Here is a 19,630-nt window from a genome sequence, read left to right on the forward strand (position 1 = left end):
ATAACTGTCTCACTGTTACCCTCAACTCCCCACTGCTGTCAGTCATATCCACCTGTTGTCTTTAGCCTTAAATTTAGATATCACGCTCTTTAGAGGTAGGGACGATCTCTTTGTTTTATTATTGCACAGTGCCAAGCAAAAGGGGCCCCTGCTTTCTAGGTGCGCCATAACACAAATAATGATTAATAAAGTGGCCACAAAGGCATCAGGATTACCAACAGCCTTTGTTCATGCATTTTGGAGGATCTACAGGAGGAAGTTATCTTTATAAGTGTTCATCATGAATGACATACTATGGTAGAAAATCAAGATCTGATTTAAATATATTTTATAACACAAACTGTGATTTTTCCCTTGAGCTGGAGAGACTTAGCCAGATCTTAGAAGTCTTGTAACCCATTTCTCATAGGTTTCCTTCAGTCCCTCTGTGCACTGCGAGCACACACTGACTGCAATGCCTACACACGTGGAGAGCTCAAAGAATTCTCCAGAACCCACTCCTATTGCACACAGAGATTGGATGCATGCTGAAAACAGTGAGCTGTAGATAGGTTGTGGTATGCATTATGTGAAGGGAGGGAAAAAAAACAACACATCCCTGTATTGAGGACACTGAGATGGAAAAATATAATCCATTACTTTTAAGAATTTATACTTTGCAGACACTTTAGCTACTAAAATAGCACTCCATGAATCAATAAAAAGAGTTAATGGCATTTTTAAAGAGAATGAATTTAGTTGAGGGCCACAGTACATTCCTGATGACATTACAGCACACAAAAAGCCTCCATTCTAAACCAGCCCTAAAAAGTTGTCACTGAAAACTTTGTTTCTCAGATAGTGTACTTTGTTTGACCAGTTTATGACAGATGCTTGCCAAAAGGAATTAGCTCCTGCTATATTCGAACCTTCTTTAGGCTTCCTGGGATTAAAGATAAATGCCTGATTTAGCTGTGTGTTCAGTTATCCATAACTCAAATGCTGTAGTTAAATTTATAACATAGCTCCCTTAGCTGGTTAGACAACAATTTTCTTTCCTTTTCCCCTTAAGTTCCAGTATGTAAAATATCAGAAGAATTTAGATAAAAACATGTCAGATTTTTTTTAAGTTGTTCTTGAGTAACTTCCAAACAGAAGTAGCTTTTCTCCAGTGTTTTGAGAATAATTTTCACAACTAGGCATCATCCTCAAATCACTGCCACAATTCTGATGGCATAAAACAGCAACTATTTTTTTTTAGCTTATAAAAAATGTTTTATTAAACTGCTAACTTTGGTCTGATCCAAGTTGTTCAAAAAGGAAAATATAAATACTGTACTCCAATCACATACAAGAATTCTACTGGTAAAACAGGGCACAAAGACCAGATCAGTTTTCAAAAGTGTCTCACTGTTTTGAGCACATTGCTGCATTTATGGCTCATTACAAGTTTAAGTTAATGTTAAAGTGTTCACATTATTCACTATATTCTAGAGCTCTGTCTAGGTAGAGCTGAAAGACAAACCATTTGGCCCCTTATATTGCAGTGTAAGAACACACAGAGTCAATATGCTTTGAAATACACACAAAAAATCCCTGCAATACACCATTATACTATAACACTTCCACTTGAGAGAAATCATTTCTATGTGAGCATAAATCTTGAAACAGCCTCGTAAAGCTGTAAAAAAAAAAACACCATTTTTGCTGAAGCTCACACACACCCACTACATTCAGTCATGCCAGAAAAAGTGTCAGGATACAGCTTTATTCTTAAAATGAATATGGAGGTCACACACCATATACCCCAACACCATGATGAAATGTTAAAGTGAAAACAATAATACACACTCCTGATTTTTGAGTCAGCAGCATTTCTCAGAAACCTTTTTGCTAACCTGGCATCTTAAAACTGTTTTTAACTTATTTTGCAATTTACATGACTGCCTGCATTTCCCAGTCACAGCGATCTGCTCCTTAGACATGGCATCCATTGGAAGGTCTTTTGCTCCTAGAGGTTGAGGGGTCCTTAACTACCCTCTGTCTTGCGCAAGAGGCACAAACAACTCCCGAGAGGCGCTTGAGCCCCTTCTGAAAAACACTGTTGGAGAGACTGTAAATGACACAGTTGCAGAAACTGTTGCTAATGGCAAGCCAAGTGGTCAAAAAGGATGCAGTGTGGTTTCTATAGACAGCATAGCTCTCCAGCAAAAAATAGATGATGTAGGGCAACCAGAGGATATAGAAGACACTGGTGATGCGGAAGAGAACCATGGCATAGCGCTTATCGGGGCAGTGCTGTGCCTCCCCAGCCTCCCCATCCTGGGAGCTGAAGCGCACTCGCCTTTCATTGATTTCCTTGGTGTGCTGCTGGCAGATGCGGAAGATATTGAAGTATGTGAAGCAGACGATGAAAGCAGCAGGGGCATAGAGCATCATCACGATGAAGAGAGTGAAATAGCGATCAGTGTACCAGGAGTCGGCGCACCACTGAAACACATCCCCATGATATCCAGGCTTTCCCCAGTGAAAGAAGGCAGGTAAGAAGACTACACAGGAGTACAGCCAAATGATCAGGATGCAGACGCGGAGTCTCCACGGGGTGACCAGAGTATTGTAGGTCAGTGGTTTGGTGATGGCAATGTATCTATCAATGCTAATGCAAGCCAGAGAGGCCATGGAGACGCTTTTGAGCACAGATACCACATAACCAAAGACCTGGCAGACCAAGGACTCTCTCAAAACAATGGGATAATGGAGTAAGGACAAAGAAGGCACCAGACAGCTCACACCCACCAGGAGGTCAGCATATGCCATCGTCTGGATGAAGTAGCTGGTGGTGTGGTGGTTCAGTAAAGGTGCACAGTGAAAGACAAATATCACTATAATATTGCCTGAAATGATCAGCACGGTGAGGAACACTATTATAATCACTTCCAGGAGGCAAAAATTGACCGTCTCCAAGTAGCTAATGGCCAGGAGGCAGAATGGCCGCCCACTCTGGTTACCAACCAAGGTGGAGTTCATCTTGAGCACTGCAGTGATCCCTTCACTTCATGCTCCCGCCTGCTGCCTGCAGCCACTCCAGGCAGCTGCTGTCATTGTGCCTGGCTGGGTGTGTAGCAATGTGTAGCTGGGTCCCCAGGGCTGCTCCAGATGCTGCTGCTGAGCATTGTCTGCAGCACAATTCCCCTTTAAATCCGGCTCAATCGACAGCCTCCTCCCGGCAGCAGCCTTGCCAGCAAGTTCACACCCAGGCACCAGAGACGGCTGACACTAGCACCCCGGCTGGCTGAACATCTGGGGAGAGGATGCGGCGCGGCGGAAGAGGGAGAAGCTTCGGCAGGAGTCTGAACTCGAGCTGACAGAAGAAAAGGGGAAAGTGTTTTGCAGCACCTCTCCGGCCACTGTGCTCCCTGCCACCAACTCCATCACTCCTTCATGTGCAGCCTGCCTCTCTCACAGCACAGCCTCCCCCAATACCTTAATCCCCCTTCCACACCCCACCACCCCGGTCTCTGGACATCCCTTCTCGCAGAGCTGGGCTCTCAGCAGCAGGAGGGGAGATTGAGATGCATTTCATGGGCTTCCCCAGCAATTCCGCCCGCAGGTGCCTGGGGGCAGCGGAGATTGGGGGGAGAGGGGGTGTTTCCAGCCCTTCCCCTGGCTCCATTTTGCAGGATGCTTTGTTCATTATTTCACTTTAACTGCACTGATCCAGCGGTCCAGGTGCTTGGCTCACCCCCAGCTCCCCTTGCACAACAGGGGAGCGACTGACCCAGCCCCGGCTAGCCCCCCCCCACCTCCCACTCACCTGCCCCTGTGCCTGGCGCAATGGGAACAAAAGCCCGAACGCATCCTCGGCCCCGAGAGCCTGCCAAGCCGGCGTGTGCTCCAGCCCCGACTGCTGCAGCACTACGAGGGGGAGGGGAAAGCGGGAGGGGAGGGAGAGGGAGATGGGGAGGGGAGGAAGGGGGGCGGAGAAGGCAAGGCAGAGCGCAGGGGCAGCTGCAGCACCACAGCCGGGGCTCCGGGGACTAGGTGGACCCAGCTCTGAGCCTGCCGTGGGGGCGCGCCCCCCTCCCTGCTAGCCTGCTCCAAGGCCAGCAGCCACCCGGAGGACCTGCCCTCTCCAGATGTTCAGTAGCAGCAGCACATTGTTCTGGGGGAGGGGCCCCCGAGTCAGACAACACTTGCACTAGCTGCAGGGAAACACGTGGCCAGCGGTCTGGCTGTGTGATGAACAGCTCTGAGCTCCCCCCGGCATCCCAGCCGCCTTCCCCTGGGGCAAGATGCAACAGGCGAGCTCCCAACAACCAGTAACCGAAGCCTGCGAAGGAAAGGAATGTAAAGGGCAGCAGCCCAACAGGTTCTGAGGAGGAGGATGGGAGTGCTTTGCCAGGTTCCTCACTTCCTCCCCTTGGGAGCCCTATTCTAACAAGCATCATGACTCCACATTACCCCACACAGACCTGCTCAAAGCACGGTCCTTCTCTTCCAAAAAGGTTAGACGATCAGTACAGAAATGAGAAATGTAAGAGGCTTCCCTACAGCTGAAGGCTGGTGTGTATTTAGCTCAGTTTAGCTTAAAGATACAGTACAAAACACTTGGTTAGAGAGATTCCAGTACAAAGCCCTTCTGACAACTCAACTGGTATTAAAGTCAAATGGAAAGCAAATCAGGGTCTGAAAACACTAGACTCCCCCCTATACTATTACAGTTTGTTTGCACATGAAACTTAATCTGGAATAATATAGGGTGCATATTTAAAACAGATTAACTATTCCTGATTAACTCCCTGTATTGATGCTCTTACATCGGAATAAGAGTGGCTTGATATGAATTAGTTCTCTATGTCCTTAGTGTGATAAACACTGCTTTTTAGCAACCCTACCCCCTGTAGCCTCAGAAATGCAGATTTGTATTAAAAACATTGATTTGAAACATATTTCACCGTTTGCACGTGACAAGAGGTGCTTCTCCTCATATGAACTCCCTGAACACCTTGTAAAACAGATTGGCTCCCTGAGACTGTTACACACAGCTTTCTGTCCATATCCAGTGTGTGATCTCACTCAGCAAGCATAAATACAAACACATTCACACGCTAAAGGCTTGACTACATGGCAATGTTACAGCAGTATAAATTAGGGTGTGAATTTAAAGCGCTAGAGTTATACTAGTATAACTGCCCATATTCTGGTACAAGAGAGAGCCTTTTTCCAGTTTAGCTTGTGCGCCTTTGGAAGTAGTTTAAGCTAAACTGAAGAAAAACAAAAACATTCTTATCTGTGAATAAGAGTGTCCACATGTGGGAGTTAGACCAGTATAACTAGAGTGGTTTAATTATACTGGGACAGCCGGAAATATCTCCCAAGTAGACAAGCCCTAAAATGTCATACCAGAACTCCAGCACACTTCTGGGTATGGGATTTAGGAATGAAAACAAAGTGCTTTTCCCCTCTTTTCCTCACTCAGCCACACTGAATACCTACACATTCGAAATCCAGCAGCCCATTTCATAACTCGAGGTATCAGGCTCCTGTTCCAAAACAACAACTTGTGACATGAGATTTGCCAGCTACCAAAGAACAGTCTCTAAATTGATATAGTTAAGCCAACGTAAAAGGCTTTTTGGCTATTTTTAATTGATATAAGAATGGCTTATTTCAATTTAGTTATACCTGCTCTTAACTGACTTAAGCTAACCCAAGATAAGGTATTCTTTACCAAAATAAGAGTGTCCAAACAGCCGTTTGAACTGGTTTAACGATATGGATTTAAATTCACCCTTAAGTTAAATCAATGCAGCTTTCTTGGACAGAGAAGTCCTAAAACAACAGAAACTAAAATGTTATGCCAAACTCAGGTGTATTTAATGAAATATGAATCACAGCTGGAAAGCACACAGCCCAAAGCAGTCATAGTGCAATGCTTACAATGTATACTGACCTTGAAAAAAAAAGCTGTTTAACTTGTTACATTTATATGGGTTGAATTTGGTTAAAATTCCAAGATGGATGTTTGCCATAATTTAAAACCTTCTGGCTCATGCTGACCTATAATCTTGAAAAACACAAACTTGATTTTTTTTCTACTTTCTTCTAGAAAGATTGATTTAATATTATTATTGGTTTGTACAATAACTGATGGAATTTCTACTTGAGTAGAGAAGAATACTAAAACTGTAGCTAAGAAATGTTATAAACCTTCACATTAAAGTTAGGCAGTCACACAAATGTATCACAAGTTACACAGAAAATAGGCTAACGTCAAATTACAATGGGGAACTGATCCCAGCAAATTGTTAAGTTCTTTTGATTGCTAAGGGAAAACAATGTTAGTGGTATCATAATAGCACCCAATAAAATACATGATGCCTGACAATTGACAATATTAACAAATTTCAAAGATAAAGCCAATAAAATAAATACAAAAGCTTTCAAGGATATTTTCAGCTCAGTTCAACACTCCTTCCCTCACTGCTTATGCATAATTGATGTATATACTTCCCAAGACCCAACTTTCAGAAACATTGCTACACAATGATCAGAGAAACACTTGTGTGGTTCACTCTTGTATGCCAGTGTTCACCTTGATTGAGAAAGGTACAATCATCAAAATATTTTCCTTTAAAAAAAAAAAAAAAGTATAATGCTTTTCATTAATATGCATTTTAATTTACCATTAAGCACCAATGCTCTTACTAAGTCAGTTTTAGTTAAAAAACCCAGCCTGAAATCATAAAGGTTTTCAACCCTCTTCAAAAAAGTTTGAGCTGGGGTTTATTGTGTAGCCAAACCACTCGGCTGAAAACAAGGCCTGTGGTAATGACACTCGAAGAACTTGCCAGGATTTTAGCAGACTGACCATGGCCGCAGGCTGCCCACCACTACTTTACAGGGAAAAGAAAAAGTAACTAGAGAGAACCCTGCATTTAAAGATTTCTAGAAATAGTTGATACTGATATATTTGTTTAAATTGGGAGTTGCCTTAAAGATTAATGAACATAGGATTACTCTTGTAGAACATACAAGGGGCATCTGTGCAGCTACTGGCTTTTTCTGATGTGCCCCCAAGATATCCCTGTTGTGCCAAATATATTTTTCTGATAATGCAATTATCTGGTACACACTAATGCTACAAGCCACCTCCCACATATAGTCCCGCATAAACCAACCTCTCCCCTTCCTAATCCTCTACTTTCCCTTCAACATTATAAATGTTTGATTCTTAATCTTTTGTTTTATGAACCACTAAAACACAAGCCACAGCCTGAGACCTACTGACTGGTGTTATATATTAGTCCTTTAGAAAATCTTGATTGGGAAGTGCCAATTGTGTGTTTTCAAGAAGTTTCATTAAAAGCAATTCTTCCCCTTCACCGGCAAGGATGTTTGTATGTTATTTTTTAGAAGTATCTCAGCTAACAGAGTGCTACAGCAATAGAAATAAATGTACAACAAAATTGTTCCACAGCCTAAGGTTAGCTGTGATCTCAGAAGGCTTCAAAAAGATGGGGGTCTGCATTAGGCAATTCTCAGCCATTAAAACAATGTAAAATCATCTCTCTTCTCGCTGAATGGGAAATGAGGTGGGGTCCCATACTGCATAGTTTTGCAGCACAAAAGCTGCACTGATCAGAGATATTCCTATTCCACAACACCAGTGTTCAGGAATATCTGAGAACCTATGATCATGCAAAATGCAACCTCATGGAGGTTCAACAAGAAATGTATAACTCCCATTATGGCTTCATTAATCTAAAAACAGAAGCACTTTACCTGTAAGGTAGTGCAGCTCCCACTGAGTTCAATTGGAACTCAGCACCTCTGAAATTCACAGCTCTGTTAGAGGGGCATTTCTATGAAGTCTAAAAAAAATTGGCTTTTTGAAAAGTGTTTTCACCTGTCCACTGAAAGCATGGATTATTTTTACCCCAGGAGAAAAAGCTAATCTTATATTATCTTAAAACAAATCAATGTCTTGATTTAACTAGATCCTAAAGTCAGGATTAATTGTTTTCCAACTGTTCATTATTTATTGAGTAGAATCAGTGTTCGCAGCAGAGTATAAAAACAAAGGAACAATTCTAAAAGAAAGATAGTACAAAATAGGCAATTTTCTACTTGCTAGTTTCCTATGTGACATCTGATTATGACCTTGCTCCTTACAGATTGGACTATACAGCCACAAGAGACGTCGAGACATCACCAGATATAGTGGACAGCCTTTAATTTCCTGTGCACTGAGCACTTGTTCTATTGGGACCAATGCAGATGGCTTATAAACAAAGGCAAAAATTTTGTGCCTGCTCATCCATTGCTTAGCAATAACTGAAAGAGTACTTGCTCCCTGCCACTCACTACCAGTTGCTATGGAAACTATTGCTTTTTTTCCATTCAATTCATCAGAATCTAACTTTATTGCTGAAGGCGTTTCACAGTTATTAAAATAAATTATGGAATGTTTGATGTGAAATCAACGCTATCTATGACACTACAAATGTTATGTACCAATAGTTTCAGTTAGCCATTATATTTTGTAAATTACTATTTGTAATCTATCCACAACTCCCAGGAAGAAAACAAACTTTCCAGTTTGACTGTTTAGCACTCTAAGAGGTCACAGTCAGTTTCTTCCCCTAATTGAACTTATGAAATAATTTATCACACAGAACGTTCTCTTTCTGTTTTAAGTCCAGTATGACAGACAAAGTTTTGTTGGCATAACAATATCAGTCAGGGGTGTAAAAACTCCACAGCCACTACCCAACAGAGCTATGCCAACAAAAACCCCAGCATAGATGCAGCTATGCTGACAGAAGAGTGCTTCTGTTGGCGTAGCTAATGTCATTTGAGGCAGTGGTGTTACTATGCCGATAGAAAAACATCTGTTGTTATAAACCAAGTCTACACTCCGGGCTTTGCTGAGATAGCAAAGCATTTGTAGTGTAGACAAAGCCTCAGAGTGGGAGACACAGTACAACCAAGTCCTAGACTTCTTTCCCTAACAGTTCAGCAGGTAGTGATAAGGCTGCGATTGGAGAATTGTTTGCAAAGCATTTTGCAAACAAAAGTTCACTGAAGACAATCGGAGTCTTTCTAGTTATATCCATGGGCTTTGGATCATGCACAAAAAATGTTAACTACAATAATCATGAGTAAAGAATAATTTACTGTGTTGTTAACGCCAGCGATTTTATCTCAAATCTCGCATGAATGGTGGTTTTCTTAAAGGCCCAATTGCTGAAATTGTGGGAATACCTGAAAAATTACAGTATCCATTAAAAAAAACTTCTATCTGTAATCACTGCACAGAAAAGCTTATACCCTAAAGGTTGAAAAACAAGAATAAAAAGAATCTCCTGATTTTTGTAATTTCCTGTTTTTTTAGCCAATCTCATGATTTTCAGTAAGCGACTCATGATTTTTTTAAACCTTTGGGGATGCCAATACTCTATTCACCAACAGCTTCCATACAACAGTATTTCTCTGTCCAAAGGTGACCCCCAAAAGTGTTGAGTATTGTTTCTTCAGGTACCTAATAGCGTCTTCTCCCTTAGATTTCAGAATGCTGCTGAGAGCAGACTACTGAAGTGCCAAAGTGATAGAGATTTCTCTTTATCCCAAAGACCAGGGCCTACCATATTTGAAGCAAGGAGTCCCTCTTTTGAAGTTCCAGGAGAAACAGATGCTTCTCATAGGGATTGTCTGGATCTTTTGATCTGGAGTTCCATTTCTGTCCCCAACAGTGATATGACCTTAATTCTTCTGGCTGGCTGTCTTCCATATACTCCCATGAGTGTAACAATCTGGGATTGCTAATAGCTTTGGAGATTCACACAGATGGTGCACAAATTCCCAATCAAAAGTAATTTGGAGAAGTGGGTAAAATCTAGACATTACTCACATAATGAAAAGCATGGTATACAATGCTGGTCAATATTTACCAAAGGCAATAAACCAAAGGGTGTACACCTCAGGGCATGGTTTTCAATTATCTCCTATGTCACAACATAGCTTCAAGGAAAAGAAAAGAAAAAAAGTCTCCATTTAGAAAACAGTGGAGGACATTTTGATTTCACTGTTCAGCAGCCACATGGAATCAGGCACGTAGCAACAACAAGCCAGGGGCTGTTCTTACAGAGATTGTTAACAAGCAGAAGAAAGCAAAACACAGCTTCTGAAACCATCAAGAGTCTGAAGCCCATCGGGAAGTAAACTTGAATATCAAAGACTATTGATGCAGCCCATGTCCACAACTCTGCTCACAAGAAACAATCCACTGAAAGAGGCCAGAGACTTCCAATGCAGCTGTCAACACAGATCTGTATTAACGCAGGGCCTCGCTGCCATCTGGGGTCACGAAAAGACTGACGGAAATCAAATGCTGCTACTGAAACAAAGAGGTCAACATCAAGACAGAAGAGGGGGCAGAGCCTTACTATGAATACTTAAACAGGCCTATCGCATTACCAGCTTTGCACTGGAGAGCTGGGGGATTGCATTAACTCCTTTTGCAGTTCTGCTATAACGAGATTACTCACTCCTGGATACACCACCTTCAGAAAACTGCAGTGCCGCTGATTTGGCATTTCCATTAACAGCACTCCTAGCAATAGTTTTGCAAAAGCAGTACTTCTAGGAATGGCTTGTAAAACATGGCACAGCATTATCAGGAAGGTAAAACCATGGCAGTCAGAGTGCCAGGCCTCCCAGATGATTAGCAGACACTTCTGTACTGGGAAGTATGACTACATGGGGAAATCTAGCTGTGCGATTTATGAATTCTCTGTGAGATTATGAACTCGCTCTATGTATCTTTACCAAGCTGAAAGAGAAGGCACAGGGCTGCACAGTTGTCCTCTTCACCTCCAAGTTGGACTGAAATTCCAAAGGGTAAGATGCAGGGCTGATAATAGAAAGTTATTATATCGGGATGATCATCTATTAAAACACAAATTCTAGGCAATAGGCTAGCTCCCATCCAGAAGAACTGGTTTGTCAGGGGAGAAGTAATAGAACCTGGTAGAGGTCTGTGATCAGCTGAGGGGCCAGATCCTGAAGTCACCTGAAGAGTTGACCTTTTTGGGGTCTTTGGCCTTTTTCACCAGGTCAAGCACAGGGGAGCTGATACAGGAGTCTGAAGAGGCTAAGGGAACCCTGCGTACCTGAACACAGAGGGGCCCCCCAGGGATTCCAGGGAAGAGTGAGTGAGAGAGGGACGGGCACTGCATCCAAAATGTTTCTTATTTTCTAAATTATCTGCATTCTCTCATGTTATTAAGTAAAGAGCAGTTGGTGTTTTAGAATCCTGTGCAAAGTGAGACTGTTAAGTGTTAGGCCTATCAAGTTGCCTTGAAGAGTAAAGCTGAGGAAGACCCGGACAGCTAGAGTTGTGGGAGAGGATATGTTTAAGTAACAGGGGAGGGACCCGCCACTCATCCCAGGATCTGGGCAGTTGGACTGTGAGATCTACGCTCTCCAGATGGGATGTTAGACAGAGGATCTGCACCCTAACAATGTGCCTCGGCACCCCCAGTTTGGGGCAGTGTCTGGTCTCCTTTCAGCCTCTGGAGGCTTAACACACATGGGATCATAGCAGTCTGGTGAGCACTAAGGAGGTGGAGCTCAACTAAGTTTGTGGAGATCTGAATTCCTTCGGTCACACTACAGTATTCTGGCTAAGACAACTGACCGGTTCTCTTCAGAACAGTTAAAACAGCTCATGTTAGAACTCCATGTATAATTGTCAGAGTTAATCAGGAATAATGAAAACCAGAGACCAAAACACAATCCACCTCTATTATAAATCTACTCCCTCATGCCCTTCCAGTTAGCAAGCGTATGATGGAATTGCAGATATCTTGCTGGGTCAGTGGAGCAATTACTCATGTGGAAGGAGAAGCAGAAGTGCCAGCTGCTATTTGTATGTGCTGCCCTGAACACTCTCCAAATGTTATTTTTTAAAAGTGTCAGCATGAAAGAAGTTGATCTAGTCACTTAACCAAAGCAGTTGATTGAAATCTCAGTGAGAAACCTACCTTTTTTCACTGCCCTGAAACAAAAGACAAGGCCAAAAGACTACAGTGTCCAATGCAATCTGATGCAGCGACTAGAAATGATAGTTCGTTGCTCACAGCTCTCTGGCAGAGAGGAGCACACCTGAAAGGCTGCAGTATTCTTGATCACGAGGAAAGCATTTAAGTCTTAAGCATTTTTGGTCTTAAATAATTTTTGGTAGAAGGCTGAACATCAGTCGCTAGCACATCCTCTCTGTTTATCCTTTTTTGCTCACACTAAGCGGAACTGACACTTCTGCAGATGCACATCCACCACATGAGATGAAGTTATCTGAAGTGTCACATGTTCCTTTACAGAGAAGGCAGGGCTTGATGCCAGCCAGCACAGCACTTGGTTTTCTATACTGCTCTGCCAGGAAGCACTATTGCCAAACACTTGACAGGTACATCAGTACTGTAAGTTGATTTGAGCAGCAACACTGCACCATTTTCAAAGATATTGGTAACTGCTGCAAAGGCCAAAGTGGTGAACTTGGTGCCTTAGAGTGATGAAGTTCTCAAATAAGAAGCCTGCTGATTAGAGCAAACTGCATGTAAACCTGAGACACTTCTTCAACCTGTTATCATTGTTTCCTTTTGCAAAACAAGTCTGATGATTATATGCCAGCAGCCAGCTGAGCTCCCTGTAGGGTGGACTGTGCCTGAAAGATTAAGCAAGTTACTACAAGTGTCCACGGAATCACCCTTCAGAGCAGCCCTCCCCAACCACAGAAGAACAACAATGCTGTGTCTGCAATCTACAAGAAGGGGCCAACAAACCTGGTTAGAGATGCTTAAGAGATTCTGCCAGCTTTGGCTATCTGAAAGGAAGGTCACAGCAGAACCCCTGCTCCCATCCTGCAAAACCCACCCACTCCCATTCCCATTCCCACAAAAACAAAGCATTGTTTCTTGCATTTTTATCCCACTCCCACCCACAAAAAAAGACGGTTACTCACCGTTGTAACTGTTGTTCTTCGAGATGTGTTGCTCATATCCATTCCATTAGGTGTGTGCGCGCCGCGTGCACGATCGTCGGAAGATTTTCTACCCTAGCAACACCGGCGGGTCGGCTGTGGAGCCCCCTAGAGTGGCGCCTTCATGGCGCTGAATATATACCCCAGCCGACCCGGCGCCCCCTCAGTTCCTTCTTGCCGGCTACTCCGACAGTGGGGACGGGGGGCGGGTTTGGAATGGATATGAGCAACACATCTCGAAGAACAACAGTTACAACGGTGAGTAACCGTCTTTTCTTCTTCGAGTGCTTGCTCATATCCATTCCATTAGGTGACTCCCAAGCCCAACTTAGGTGGTGGGGTCGGAGTGAGACATTGCCGTGTGCAAAACCGCTGATCCGAAGGCAGCATCGTCCCTGGACTGCTGCACTAGTGCATAGTGAGCTGTAAACGTGTGGACTGATGACCAAACCGCCGCTCTACAAATGTCCTGTATCGGAACATGTGCCAGGAAAGCAGTCGAGGAGGCTTGGGCCCTCGTGGAGTGAGCGGTGAGGTGCGGTGCTGAGACACCTGCCAGGTCATAGCAAGTCCGGATGCAAGACGTAATCCAGGAGGATAGGCGCTGTGAGGAGACCGGTGAGCCTTTCATTCGGTCGGCCACTGCAACGAAGAGCTGCGTCGTCTTTCTAAAGTGCTTTGTGCGGTCAATATAGAAGGCCAGGGCCCTTCGTACGTCCAGGGAATGCAAGCGTTGATCCTGGCGAGTGGCATGTGGTTTGGGATGAAAGACCGGGAGAAAGATGTCCTGGTTGATGTGAAAAGGAGAAACCACCTTAGGGAGAAAGGCAGGATGTGGACGAAGCTGCACTTTATCCTTATGGAAAACTGTATAAGGGGGCTCGGATGTCAGCGCCCTGAGTTCAGAAACGCGCCTTGCTGAGGTGATGGCTACGAGGAAGGCTGTCTTCCAGGATAGGTACAGAAGTGAACAGGTGGCCAGTGGCTCGAATGGAGGACCTGTGAGCTTGGAGAGAACCAGGTTGAGGTCCCACGTTGGGACGGGCTGACGTTGTTGTGGGTACATCCGGTCTAAGCCCTTGAGGAATCTAACGACCATCGGGTTAGAGAATACCGAGGACGCGAGTTCCCCTGGGTGAAAGGCCGATATAGCGGCCAGGTGAACCCTAATTGAAGATATCGCCAACCCCTGATGTTTTAGGGAGAGGAGATACTCCAAAATGAGAGGAATGGGTGCCTGCAACGGGGACGTGGCTCGTTGTTCGCACCAACAGGAGAACCGCTTCCACTTGGCCAGGTACGTGGTGCGTGTTGAGGGCTTCCTACTGCTCAGCAGAATCTGTTGGACAGAGTGCGAGCATTGCTGCTCTGCCTGGGTGAACCATGGAGCAGCCACGCCGTGAGGTGGAGTGATTGCAGGTCGGGGTGACGCAGCCGGCCGTGGTCCTGCGTGATGAGATCCGGATACAACGGAAGCGGGATCGGTGTCTGAACCGAGAGTTCCAACAGTGTGGTGTACCAATGTTGTCTCGGCCACGCTGGAGCGACCAGAATTACCTGTGCCTGGTCTCTGCGCAATTTGAGCAGTACCTTGTGGACCAGAGGAAACGGAGGGAAGGCGTAAAACAGGTGGTCTTTCCAGGGAAGGAGAAACGCATCCGAGAGGGAGCCCGGAGCTCGACCTTGTAGGGAGCAGAACACGTGGCACTTCCTGTTGTCTCGGGATGCAAACAGGTCTATCTGGGGAAACCCCCACCTCTGGAAGATGGAATGTATGATGTCCGGACGGATAGACCACTCGTGCGTCTGGAAGGACCTGCTGAGTCGGTCCGCTAGAGTGTTCTGGACTCCAGGGAGGAACGATGCCGTGAGGTGGATTGAGTGGGCGATGCAGAAGTCCCACAGGCGAATGGCCTCTTGGCATAGGATTGACGAACGTGCTCCTCCTTGCTTGTTGATGTAAAACATGGCCGTGGTGTTGTCGATGAGAACTAACACACATCGGCCACGTAGGAGGTTGAGAAATGCCTGGCACGCCAGGCGCACCGCCATCAGTTCCCGAACATTGATGTGCAGGGCTAGCTGGGATGCAGTCCACAGGCCCTGGGTATGGTGTTCGTTGAGATGGGCGCCCCAACCCAGAGATGAAGCGTCTGTGACCAGGTGCAGAGAGGGTTGTGGGGCGTGAAATGGCATCCCCTCGCAGACCACATTGTGATCTAGCCACCAGGTGAGGGAGGTCAGGACCGAGATCGGGACCGTGACCACCATGTTCAGGCTGTCCCGATGTGGACGGTATATTGAAGACACCCAGGTTTGAAGTGGGCGAAGCCGAAGTCTGGCATACCTGGTTACGTACGTGCAGGAAGCCATGTGGCCCAGCAGGGTAAGGCACGACCTCACCGTGGTAGTTGGGAACGCCTGGAGCCCTTGAGTGAGGCTCATGATGGTGCCAAATCGGTTGTCTGGCAGGATGGCTTGTGCACGTCTGGAGTCTAGAACTGCGCCTATGAATTCTATTCTCTGGGTAGGTTCTAGAGTGGATTTGTCCTTGTTGAGTAGGATGCCCAACTCGTTGAATGTGTGCACTATTATGTGGACGTGAGCTTGAACTTGCTCCTTGGTGCGACCGCGTACCAGCCAGTCGTCTAGGTACGGGAACACCTGTATCCCTTGCCGACGAAGGTACGCTGCCACGACAGCCATACATTTCGTGAACACTCTTGGGGCCGAGGATAGGCCGAAGGGAAGGACTGCGAATTGGTAGTGCACCATGTTTACCACGAATCGCAGGAAGCGTCTGTGAGGTGGGTAAATTGAGATGTGAAAGTATGCGTCTTTCATGTCGAGGGCGGCGAACCAGTCTCCAGGATCGAGGGAAGGGATAATGGCCCCCAAAGAGACCATGCGGAACTTCAACTTTACTACGAATTTGTTGAGTCCGCGCAAGTCCAAGATGGGCCGCAGACCTCCTTTGGACTTGGGGATCAGGAAGTAACGGGAATAAAATCCCCTGCCCCTTAACTCTACTGGAACCTCCTCTATGGCCCCCATGGCCAGGAGCGTAGAAACCTCCTGAATAAGAAGTTGCTCGTGAGAAGGGTCCCTGAAGAGGGACGGGGAAGGGGGGTGGGAGGGGGGGATAGAAGAAAATTGGATAGCGTATCCCCTCTCCACCGTGCGGAGGACCCAACGGTCCGAAGTTATAAGGGACCAAGCACGGTGGAAGTGGGAGAGGCGATCCCGAAAGGAGGGGGTTGGATCCTGGGGGATGACTGGGGCGCCGTCCTCGACCGCACCTTCAAAAGTTCTGCCTGGGGCCTGAAGGTGGTCTAGGTGGCCCCTGGTTTTGGCCGGGTTGAGGGCCGGTCCACCTTCTTCTACCACCTCGCCCTCGCCTCCTGGCCGAGTCCTGTCTCTGACGAGGTGGGGGGGGGTAGAAGCGCTGAGGCTGCGGCCTAAATGGCCTGCGCTGAGGGCCCACAACATGCATCCCCAGGGAGCGCATGATTGTTCTCGAGTCCTTTAGGCTCTGCAGGCGAGAGTCCGTTTTGTCTGAGAACAATCCGTGTCCCTCAAAGGGGAGATCCTGTAGGGTTTGCTGCAGCTCCGGAGGCAAACCCGAGACCTGAAGCCAGGAGATCCTACGCATAGCGATACCCGAAGCCAGGGTCCTCGCAGCTGAGTCTGCTATGTCCAAGGAGGCCTGCAAGGAGGTCCGAGCCACCTTCTTGCCCTCCTCTACCATGGCTCCAAACTCTTCCCTGGACTCTTGGGGAATCAGCTCCTTAAACTTACCCATAGAGTTCCAGGAGTTGAAACTGTAGCGGCTCAGCAGCGCCTGCTGGTTCGCTGCTCTAAGTTGTAGCCCTCCGGCTGAGTAAACCTTACGGCCAAACAAATCGAGCCGCTTAGCCTCTTTTGATTTAGGCGCTGCAGCCTGCTGGCCGTGGCGCTCTCGTGCGTTCACTGATTCCACCACCAGTGAACACGGTTGGGGGTGGGTATACAAGTACCCATAGTCCTTAGACGGGACAAAGTATTTCCTTTCCACCCCTCTCGCTGTGGGTGGGATAGAGGCAGGAGTCTGCCATATCGTATCCGCATTCATTTGAATCGTGCGGATCAGGGGTAACGCTACCCTCGATGGGGCATCCGCTCCAAGGATATTCACGATCGGGTCGTGAACCTCCACTATCTCCTCCGCCTGCAGGTCCATATTACGGGCCATCCTGCGCAGAAGATCCTGGTGAGCCCGAAGATCTATTGGAGGCGGGCCTGTGCACGATGTGCCCGCCACTGCCTCATCGGGAGAAGAAGAGGAAGATGCCTGCGGTGGAACAGGATCCAAGGGCTGGTCCTGGTCTCCCTGTTCCTGGGCTGGAGCATCACCTGTGCCTGGGTCCAGGGTGTCAGGTGGTGCGGACCCAGAGGCCTCCATGCCCCCTGGCGGAGGCCGAGAGATGGTGGACTCCGGGGCCCCTCTGACGGAGTGACCGGAGCGAGAGGTCGACGCAATTGGAGCCCCTTGCGCCTGATGGTACGCCCACGGGGTCCAGAACGACCAGTGAGATGGGCCATGAGCAGGGTCCTCTGCTACCTCCTGCCAATGGCCTATGTCCTGCTCCTCGGCTTGACCCTGAGGGGGGTATGCCGATCTCGATACTTCCTCAGAGGAGCGGGACACCGATCTCGATGGCCATGGCGGTGCCGAGTGCGTCGAGACGAATCCCGTGGGATGCGGTGCCGCACGGTGCCGGTCCGGGGATGTTCTATCTCCACGCGGTGCCGGCGATCGGTGCCGGGACCGCGACCGGTGCCGATGACCTCGTCGGTGCCGGGAGTCGGATCTGGACCTCGACGAGGACCTGGAGTATGCCCGGTGCCGGGAGCGGCCTCTCGACGTCGAGCGTCGACCGTAGCGGTGCCGAGAGCTACGTCTCGACGTTGATCGGTGCCGACGATCATATCGGTGCCGAGACGTAGAGCGGTGCCGCGAAGAAGATCTTGGCCGCGAGTACGACCGGTGCCGAGATGATATTCGGTGCCGGGACTGCGAGCGGCGTGGGGACCTGCTTCGGGACCTGGAGCGGTGCCGAGGTTCCAGTCCTTGTGGAGGGCGCATCAAGGCCGGTTTCCCCCTCGACTGGACCGGGCGAGTCAGCGGTGCAGTCGGTGCCGGTGGTTGAGGCGGTGCCGGCTCCGTGAGAGCTATTAAGTCTCTCGCCGCCGCGAAGGTCTCTGGAGTCGACGGTAGGCACTGTATCACCGCCGGCCTCGGTGGAGACGCTATCTGCACCGGACTCAACGGCTTCGGTGCCGGAGTCGACGGTGCTGGAGGCACCTGTTTCCTTTGCTCCACCGGCGGACGCGGCTCTACCCCCGGCACTGGGGGAGCTGGCGTCTTCGGCACGGACGTCCCCGTTTTATGGGCTTTTTTATGCCCCGGGGATAATGATCGGCGCCGAGGCACTGCTTGCGGTGCCGACGAGGTCCGGTGCCGGGGAGGCTTGTCTGACGCCACTCGCGTGGTCGTCAAAGCCGGTGCTGCCGGTGCACTGCGCACCGAGGTGCTAGGCGCCGGGGTCTGGCCCGTAGAGGGAGTGTCCGGGCTAAGTGCCGCCTCCATCAGGAGTTGCCTGAGCCGAAAGTCCCGCTCCTTCTTGGTCCTTGGTCTGAAGGCCTTACAGATCTTGCACTTATCTGTTTGGTGGGACTCTCCCAGGCACTTCAGACAGGAGTCGTGCGGGTCGCTCGTGGGCATAGGCTTCGCGCAGGAGGCGCACTGCTTGAAGCCGGGAGCGTTGGGCATGAGCCCGGCCCCGCGGCCGGGGAAGAAAGGGGGAGACGACCCCCTTAATCCCCTGAGCTACTTAGAACAACTATAACAACTTTTTTAAAACTATTTAACTATTTAACTATAAACACTATAACTATAACTGCTAATAACCAACAAAGCTAGGGAGAGTGGAGAACAGCTAAGCAGCGCTCCACAGTTCCAACGACCGTCAGGGGCGGTAAGAAGGAACTGAGGGGGCGCCGGGTCGGCTGGGGTATATATTCAGCGCCATGAAGGCGCCACTCTAGGGGGCTCCACAGCCGACCCGCCGGTGTTGCTAGGGTAGAAAATCTTCCGACGATCGTGCACGCGGCGCGCACACACCTAATGGAATGGATATGAGCAAGCACTCGAAGAAGAACCTTAGATCCTGCAAGACTCCCCCATGCAACTTAAAAAAACCACCCAGTCGGATATATAACGGAATTCAGACAATTTTTACCACTAAAAGACAACAAATCCTACTTAAGCCATGTAAAAAATACTTTAACTTCTGTTATAATAGACGTTAATTTTTTCCCATCTCTCACTTAAATTTAAGTATTAAAACCTTTATTTTATTTATTTATTTATTTAAGAAAAACTTGCTTTACATTGCTGACAAACTCATGAGCAATGTAGTGTTTTCCCACAAATTACCGCAGTCTGGGTTTTTGGGGGGTTTGCCCACCCAATCCTGCCCCTGCAACAAAATCCATTTTACCCACTATTATGGCAGAGGGTCCTGTAGGACCCGCAGGATCCCACATTCACTGCAGGAGTGTAGGTCA

General features: G+C 47.6%; 2 protein-coding genes across 2 annotated transcripts in view; both read right to left on the reverse strand.

Moving 5' to 3' along the window:
- The window catches only part of RABGAP1 (RAB GTPase activating protein 1), a 123,665-nt gene that overhangs the window by 53,665 nt on the left and 50,370 nt on the right, over positions 1–19,630 (reverse strand). The window lies entirely within an intron of this gene.
- Positions 1,249–3,337, reverse strand: GPR21 (G protein-coupled receptor 21). Its single transcript, XM_054007285.1, has one exon. The coding sequence runs from the start codon at positions 3,004–3,006 to the stop codon at positions 1,957–1,959; it is 1,050 nt and encodes a 349-aa protein (XP_053863260.1). The 5' UTR covers positions 3,007–3,337; the 3' UTR covers positions 1,249–1,956.

This window comes from Malaclemys terrapin, chromosome 17 (genome assembly GCF_027887155.1).
Source record: "Malaclemys terrapin pileata isolate rMalTer1 chromosome 17, rMalTer1.hap1, whole genome shotgun sequence".
Taxonomy (NCBI): Eukaryota; Metazoa; Chordata; order Testudines; family Emydidae; genus Malaclemys; species Malaclemys terrapin.